General features: G+C 47.4%; 1 protein-coding gene across 2 annotated transcripts; it reads right to left on the bottom strand.

The window, feature by feature from the left end:
- Positions 1 to 3,946: 3,946 nt before the first annotated feature.
- SFN (stratifin) lies at positions 3,947 to 8,363 on the bottom strand. Of its 2 annotated transcripts, none has more exons than XM_053266760.1 (2): positions 6,774 to 8,363; positions 3,947 to 6,017 (listed from the first exon to the last, which is right to left on the bottom strand). In XM_053266760.1, the coding sequence occupies exon 2, from the start codon at positions 5,355 to 5,357 to the stop codon at positions 4,617 to 4,619; it is 741 nt and encodes a 246-aa protein (XP_053122735.1). In that variant the 5' UTR covers positions 5,358 to 6,017; positions 6,774 to 8,363; the 3' UTR covers positions 3,947 to 4,616. The 2 variants fall into 2 exon arrangements, with proteins under 2 accessions (XP_053122735.1, XP_053122736.1); XM_053266761.1 differs by having other exon boundaries at positions 3,947 to 5,488.
- Positions 8,364 to 8,708: the final 345 nt, after the last annotated feature.

Raw genomic sequence — 8,708 nt, 5'->3', positions numbered from 1 at the left:
TAAACTATAGATTTTATGGATAAATCTATAATTGACATAGCTTACCTGTTAAATAGGTGAACCCGTTACAACAATAGTGTAACATGGGAATTTTCCAATTCAGGTTATAACCAAAGTCATCACAATGTAAAATGAAAATTAAAGGTTTTCAAAATTTGTAATTAGGGAATCACAATATTAAATGGAAAATTAAAAGTTACAAAATTTGTAATCAGGGAATCAGATTTTAAAGTATAAGAATCCACTGTAAACCATGACCACCTTTACAATTAAAATATCTTCTCAGCTTCTCCTAGGACATTTATGTCCCGTGGGCGGGTTTTTGTTTGTTTGTTCTTTTCTTCTTCTCATCTTGGTTTGAATCTTGCCTACATTCTTCTTTCATGTAGGCCAATCTGGTTGTTGCTGTTGTTATTTTGACACAGGGCAGATTAGGCTGAGAGGCAGTGATCAGTGATAATCCACTAATGCTTAAACTGTGATCAGGTGACCACCACTGATCTCTGGTGCAGTTTTTCTGAGACCACAATGAATATAATTGGAGGAAAATGCTGAAGGGCCAGGAATTTATTTCAAGTTTCCATCACCTGCTGAAGGGGGACCAAGGATCTGACTCAGTATGTGACAGCTTTAAAGATGGCCCTAGCAATGTGCTTGGTTCCTCCACATGGATTCAGATGGCTTTGTTGGATGACTGCCACAGAGGGAAAATGCAGCCACTTGAGTTTTAATTCAAAAGCCTTTTAAAATGCATCTTTGACTAGCAAGCCAGAAGTTGCCAGTTCTTATCCCCGCTGGTATGTTTCCTAGACTATGGGAAACACCTATATTGGGCAGCAGTGATATAGGAAGATGCTGAAAGGCATCATCTCATACTGCGTGGGAGATGGCAATGGTAAATCCCTCCTGTATTCTACCAAAGACAGCCACAGGGCTCTATGGTTGCCACCAGGTGAAGGTGATGGCACACTACCTTTACTTTACCTTTCGCATGGTGGCCACAAGGTAAGAAAAGGTGCTGGCCCAGTTGTAATCTTAAAGATGACAAGGTTTAAGAACCACTGATATAGGTGCAGCTGTGTCCATCACAGAGACCATCAATGGTTTACAGAACCTCTGATACATGAGGCTAAGATCGCTAGCTTTCCTCTGGAGCCGTGTAGATCATTTGATCTACAGCAACAAGCAGGTAATCATGCAGTGGAAAAGCATCAACTGCTAATTTGGAAACATAAGATTCATAGAGACCAAGCCAGTCAGGATATAGTGACCTCTCACTGAAATTACAGAATGTCCCAAAGAAGATGGGCGAGATCCCCATGTCTTGTCGCAGTCTTTGAGTGCAGACTAGGTGGCCCTTGATTGATCTGTCACATCCTTGCAGGCCAAAATAATTATGCTTTTGTGTATCAGGAGGGGTGGTTCCTAAAATTACTATTTTCAGTGTAACAGCAGTGTAGTCCTTTAGACAGAAAATCAGATCCATATGCAGCTGGATGTGGGTGGGTAGGGTGGAGAACTCAAGTTGGCTTTCATCCAGGATGTAACAGAAACCGTCTCATGCTAAAGGATGCTTCTCATGAGACTTTGAGTCACTCCCATGCCCTAAAGCATCAGGTGCGAAGGGTTAATATATCATAATGCCTCCAAGAAGGATGAAGACAGTGGGAAGTTGCCCCTGGAATGTCAGGACAGCCACCCAGCATCCATCAACTCCATCCATCAAAGCTGAGCTGAATGACCCACTTTTGTGTTGTAGAATCATTGGGTGGGCTCCCCCAGAAGGGGGATAAACTGTGAAAATTCATGGAAATGAAGTTAACTGTTCTAGAGCAGTTCCTGTTCATTTCAATTAGATTTTGTGCAGGAGACATTCCCAGTGAATTATGTCCAGAATGCCCACTGAGGCCCCTAAAAACCACAGTGAATGTGACTTTCATTTTGTTTCGAATTCTTAGTGGAGGGGACGAGGAAGAGGAGTGGGATGGAGTTCCTTGCTAAATAGAATTCCCAAATATTGCAACCACAAAAATCCTGCAAATGGTTTTTCATATATGGCAGGTTCTTATCTAAATCCAGCACGTCTGCTTTGTCGGCAAACTCTGTCCTTTTTTCTCAGGGAACGGGGAGGCAGAATTTGGAGTGTTTTAAGACTAATGCCAAAAGGTGGACAAGGAACTGGAACTTCAAGGTAAAAAGAGACAAGAGGCCTGATACTCATGTGCTCCCAGTGCTGTGGGAGTGGCCCTCCTTTCCATGCTGCCCCACAAGACCAGGGGATGCGGGCTGGTCTTATGGTAGCGAGCACGGATTCTCCACTCTGCTAAGCAGGGTCTGCCTTGGTTTGCATTTGGGTGAGGGGGCGACATGTGAGCACCGTTTCCCATTAGGGAAAGGGCCGTAGCTCAGTTGAAGAGCATCTGCTTGCTTGCATGCAAATGGTTCAGTCCCTGGCAGCATCTCCAGGTAGGGCTGGGCAGGATTCCTGACTCCTGCTTGCAGCTTTGCAGAGCTGCCACCACTGTGTAGTAGACAATACAGTAGATGGACCAGTTTCTTATGTTCCGATGTAACACAAGAAGAGTCCACACTGTAGTCCCTTTTCAGACCAGCCTGGTTGACCCAGTTTCTGGAGGATCTGTGAGGCGCTGCAGCATGGACTCCTCCTGCTCAGTTTAGGATTACTCATGCAGCAGCATATAACAAGAAGCATAGCTGTGGCTTCCATGCCGCTAGGATTATACACACATCAGACCAATGGCAAAGCTGTGCCTAGAGGAGAAGTCCCAGCGGCCGACAGCATGAAGTCACATCCTCTTTGGTCTCATCCTGGGCAAAAACTACCAACATTATTTTCAAAAGGCTTGTTTAAAACAACTGTGAACACGAGAAAATTGCTCTTTTAAAAATGAAATGAAAATTGAGAGTCATCCAAATGATTCCTGCCTTGTGACAGATACTATGCAACTTCCTAAACGTTTTCTTCCAAGGGTACCAGAAGTCAGGAACAAGTGGAAAGTTTGGGCTTTCCAAGTGTGTTCCAAGGAATCATGGGGTTCTTTGGAAGTTCTTCAGGCTTTCCTCACTGAGGAGATCCATACTGGTGTTTAAACTTACCTGAAACTCTGCTCGTCCACCATATTCAAACTTTTCCTACAATGTTAATTTATGTTCTTGGTCACACCCTCTGTTCTTGTGGGAAACCAATAGGTCTTGCCAACACCCCACATAGACTTGAGTGCATATCCTAAGACAAGCCTCCACCCCCTCCCCCCGAATATTCTGCAATATTTCTCCACCAGGTGAATTAATGTACAAGATTTATCTGAATCTGAAAGCTACTGAAAAGCAAGGACTGGTGTTTGTCTCTGACTTCTCTACCACATGAATAAGGACAGCCCAAGAGTCCTCAAATTTGGGTCTCCAGATATTGTTAGACTACAACTCCCATCCACTGGCTATTGTGGCTGGGGATGATGGGAGTTGTAGTACCACAAGATCTGGAGACCCGAATCTGAGAACCCTTGGGATAGCCACTCCTGGCCCCGAGAAAGGAAGCACGTGTTCCTCTCCTGCCTAAGTGGCACCCTCCCTTTTCCTCCCAGATCAAAGCCATTCCTGTCACCGAGAGCCCTTCCCCAGGGAGGTTCTGCTACTCCACCCTCGCCTCGTTCTTTCACAGAGAAAGCCGAGCCGTGTTTGCAGGTTGTGCCGCTTTTGCTTCAGGCATCACCTTTCCCCTCAAAGCACGCAGGAGCGCCTCGGATTGCAGAAAAGCTTAAAAGCTGCCCCTGCATGTATCAACCTGCTCCCTGTTCTCCTTGCTTGGGCTTGTGCCTTTGGGGAGAGCTCCTCTCTACATCTCTACAGCATGCCAAAGTGTGGGAGCTGGCTGCTGCCTCCGACCACCCTGCGCAGTGAGAAACTGAAGACCAGAACTACAAAAGACAGGCATGAAAGTGAACTTTTATTGAGGAAGGACACTGTAGCAAACCAGCTCAGGCATAACACCGTGATAACCAGAGGCCCTCTTGAGAGTGTATGCTCAACTCACTCCGAAGAGTCTCCTAAAGGCCCGCCACCCCCCCCCCATTTTATTATGACAGGATGCCCTGAGTGCGAAAACCCTGCAGAATAAAACAAGCAAAGGAGACTGACAACTCTTGCTTCATTCTGTTCAGCCATTATTTTGTATCTTTGTCACGCAAAACAATATTTAAAGTTCTCTGTAGAGGTTGTTTTTTTTTTTTAACCCCTACAGTTAAATAGCAAAATATACCTCAGTCTTCCATGATAGGTCGGGAAGACTCTCGTGCTAACCAAATGCTGGATCAGACACAAGAGCTTATATAGAGTTGGCGGGGGGGAGGGGTCACATACCAGAAAGAAGGGTGGCAAGAAACAGGGTTACTCCCAAAGCTGCCCCACAAAGAGGGTCAGGTAAGCGCTCGAGTCCCCATGCATATCAAGCAGTCCCCTTTTGCTTTGAAAATCCAGCTGGAGCTTCCAGAAAGCGGAGACACATCTTATAAAAACAGAACAAGTTGGGAAAGGAAACAAAACAGAGAGTGGGTGGAGATGGGGAGTTACCGTCGTGTTGGGGGGGTCTGCTCAGTTCAGTTCTTTGGCTCTTCGCCGGCCTCTCCCCCTTCTTCTCCTGCACACTCCGCTGTCCATAACGTGAGGTTGTCTCTGAGAAGCTGCATGATGAGGGTGCTGTCTTTGTAGCAATCTTCACTGAGCGTGTGGAGATCCCCCATGGCCTCGTCGAAGGTGGTCTTGGCCAGTGTAATGGCCTCTCCTGGGGTGTTGGCGATCTCATAGTGGAACACAGAGAAATTGAGGGCGAGGCCCAGACGGATAGGATTTGTGGGCTGCATCTCCTTCTTGCTGATGTCCATGGCCTCTTGGTACGCTTTCCGTGCATTGTCAATGATCTGCTTGCGGTCATCTCCTGAGGCCACCTCAGCCAGATAGCGGAAGTAGTCTCCTTTCATCTTCAAGTAGAAAACCTTGCTCTCCGGGTCGCTGGCTTTTGGGATGAGGTGCTTGTCCAACAGCCCCAAGACGACATTGCAAACGTTCTTCAGTTCGCTCTCAATCTTCTCCCGGTACTCGTTGACCAGCTGGGATTTGTCATCTCCTTCCTCGGTCTTGTGCTCGATGCTGGAGATGACCCTCCAGGCAGACCTCTGGCAGCCCACCACGTTTTTGTAGGCGACCGAGAGAAGGTTACGCTCCTCATTGGAGAGCTCGCCTCCATCCTCCACCACTGCCTTCATGAAGTCAGCCATGTCCTCGTAGCGCTCGGCCTGTTCAGCCAGTTTGGCTTTCTGCACTTGGTGGTTCCTTGCCATCTTGGGGGCCGCAGGAAGGAATGCTGGGCAAGGAATCTGGCTCAGAGAGGGATCAGGCAGCTGCTGGGAGAGTTGTCAGAGCCTCTGCTGAGCACAGCTGCTGGGATCGGCTTTTGGCTTGGCGTCTCAGCCTGGAGCAAGAACAAGGCGTGGTGAAGAAGCGCTGAATGAAGCCTTCCCCCACTTCCTGCCATGCAGCCTCTCCTTAAAAGGAAGCGGCAGTGATTCACCTGGGAACTGAATGAATGGGTAACTGCTAAGGATGCAGAAATGCTCCCTGCTCAGAGACCTTTGGACTAAGAGGCCCCTGGCCTGAGCAGAAGCTGAAGCCAAGCAGTAGGCTACAGACTATGAGCTCAAAAAGGCTTCCTTTCCCCTCCAGAGGGCAGGGCATAAACACCTGTCCCAGGCAATCTCTGCTCCTGCTCCAGAAAGCGACATCATTCCATACACAGCATTCTTTAGCCTGCATTTTCTACTCGGCCAGTAACAGACTTTTTGCAATTGCCTTTCCACCTTCTAAACTTAGGGCTGGGTTAGATAATCAGAAGAATCAAGTAGTACAGTTTTTCCTGGAATGTAGCACTTCAGGTTGCAGGAGGTGAGGGTTTTTTCGTGTTTGAATATTCAGTCATTCAGGGGTACAGGGACTTCACGAACCTACAACACCAGCATGTCAATGAGAGGAGTTCAGTCTAGTTAGTTGTGCAGTGTGGAAAGAGGTACAGACCAGGAAAGGCTTCACCACTTAATGAGGCTGACTATGAAGGGGCCTCAGTTTTACCTTCCAGGATGCCACCAGAGGTGCATGAGCTAGGCAATTTTGGAGCCTGGACCTAAAGGCCTTTGGAGCCCCCCCGCCCCCCGCAAGTTAAGCATCATTTTTTAACATGTTGGTTCTTGAGGGGACAAAACACCACCACCCTGGACAGACTAAAGAGAATTTGGGGGGCCCCAGGGGGTGTGGAGGCCCTAGACAACATCTGGGAAGCTCACAGGCAAGAGATGAGGGCAGGCCCTCTCTCCTGCTATTGCTCCCCTGCAACTGGCATTTAGAGGCATCTTGCCTCTTGGGATGGAGGTAGCCTATAGCCCTTAGATTAGTAGCCATTGACAGACTTGTTCTCCATGCATTTATCTAAGCCCTAGACTGCTGGCTGTCACATCATGTGGCAGAGAATTCCATAGGTTAATTATGTGTTGTGTGAAAAAGTACTTCCTTTTGTCGGTCCTAAATTTCTTGGCAATCAGTTCCATGGGATGACCCCTGGATCTAGTGTTATAAGAGAGCGGGGGGGGGGGGATTCTCTCTATCCACTCGCTCCACACCATGCATAATTTTATTTTATAGACCTCTATCATGTCACCCCAGTCATCTTTTTCTAAACTAAAGAGCCCCAAGTATTGTAGCCTTACCTCATAAGGTAGGTGCTCCAGGCATGATTATCTTGATCATTTTAGTTGCCCTCTTCTGTACCTTCTCCATTTCTATAATGTCCTTTTTGAGGAATGGTGACCAGAACAGTACACTGCACTTCAAATGTGGCTACCCCATAGATTTGTTTAAAGGCATTATGATATTAGCAGTTTTATTTTCAATCCCCTTCCTAATGGTTCCAAGTGTAGAATTGGCCTTTTCCACAGCTGGCCTTTTTCACAGAATGAAAACGTTATGTGGATACTTTCGACGAGCTGTCCACCACGACCCCAAGATCTCTCTCCTGGTCAGTCACTGACAGGTCTAAAGTGCGGCCGTACAACAAGCACGCACCTCCTGCCTCTCTCGCCAGTCTCGCTGGACTCGGTGCTGCCAGCAGCCATCTTCACAATAACGCGGAGGGAAAGAGTGGCCAAGCAGCACAATGCTTCCCCAATGCACTGTGCGCGGTGCATTGTGGGATATTGGTGGATTCCCAGCTCCTGGTTGCAGCCCTGAAGAATGCCGCTGTGGCGTTTGTGGGCATGTGAGCAGCAGAGCCCAATGGAGTTTCAAATTGTTTGTGGGGGAGCAGGTAGGTTCCTGCTTCCCCTCCAGTCCACCCCCGTTTGATCATGTGAAAGGGCTCATTGTCTGACGAGGGCTAGAGAGAGCAGCTTCGGTGCCTGCTGATCTTCCAATAGCCGGTACGTCACTCCCAGAGTCCAAGCATTCACGACACTCCGGCCACTGTCCTATGCCAATGCCCCTACACCTTCACAGCTGGAGAACTACCCACCTTGCTTTATTAAGCTGCTAATTACATTTCTGTCTAGACACAAGTGTAAGGAACTGGGCTCCATGATGGTGTTACTGAGAACACCGGATAATCAGTTACAGACATCAAAGATTCTCCTGAACTCAGAGTGGTTGAGCTTGCTGCGTAGAGTTGTTAAACTGCCACAGAAACCATCTGCTACTCATTCCGTGGCTCCTGTTCTGCTCAAGCCCTCTGTCAAGAGGGGTGTAGGTATGTCTGTACATGTGATAAACTGGTAAGAAGGATGGCCCATAGCTCAGGGTAGGATGCATGGTTTGCTGGGCAAGAAGGACTAATAGTCTGACTTGGTAGACAGCAGCTCCACATGAGCCCTGTTGACTCATTACGTTCAACACTTGTACAATCTGTGTACAGTGAACACAAGGACAAAAAGCTGTACACAAGCACAGTTATTCACAAGTTATGCTGAACGCAGGTACATCAGTACACCTCCCCTGCATTTGACGGGGCCTATACTCAGGGTCACATTTGAAAGGAACACAGGTATTGTCATTCACACAACAACATGTAGGTACATAGATATACAGACATCTGAAGACAGGTACAACCTAACGTCTCAATAGGGATATTGTGGGGCACCATTTTTGGTTGGACTGCCCATTTCCCCATTTCTGCTGCTGCATAGGACAATTTTTGATGAAGCCCAAATTGCCTTGGGGATCCTTCTGGCTCTAAAGTGATCCCTGCTAACTTGTCAAAGAGGCACCTCTTAATGTGGTGATTCTCTTTATTTCGCAGGGGGAGAGTAACTGGCCCTATCCACCCCCAGCACAGTACCTTCAGTGACTGTTGCTGGTGTCTATCTTTTGTTTGTTTTTAGATTGTGAGCCCTTTGGGGACAGGGATCCATCTTCTTTATTCATTATTACTCTGTGTAAACCGCCCTGAGCCATTTTTGGAAGGGCGGTATAGAAATCGAATGAATGAATGAATGAATGAATGAAGGTGGGAAGGAGAGAGAGAGAAATAGACATATTCGAGAAAACAGCTAGCCAGTCCCAGTTTCAATCCCTGGCATTTCCAGTTAAAAGATGCTGGAATGGGAAGAGGTGGCCAAGCAGAGGCTTTCCAGTTTTTGAACTACAATGCCCAT

This window comes from Hemicordylus capensis, chromosome 7 (genome assembly GCF_027244095.1).
Source record: "Hemicordylus capensis ecotype Gifberg chromosome 7, rHemCap1.1.pri, whole genome shotgun sequence".
Taxonomy (NCBI): Eukaryota; Metazoa; Chordata; class Lepidosauria; order Squamata; family Cordylidae; genus Hemicordylus; species Hemicordylus capensis.
Note: the sequence above shows the minus strand (reverse complement) of the source record. Positions and strands in the feature narration are given on the sequence as shown.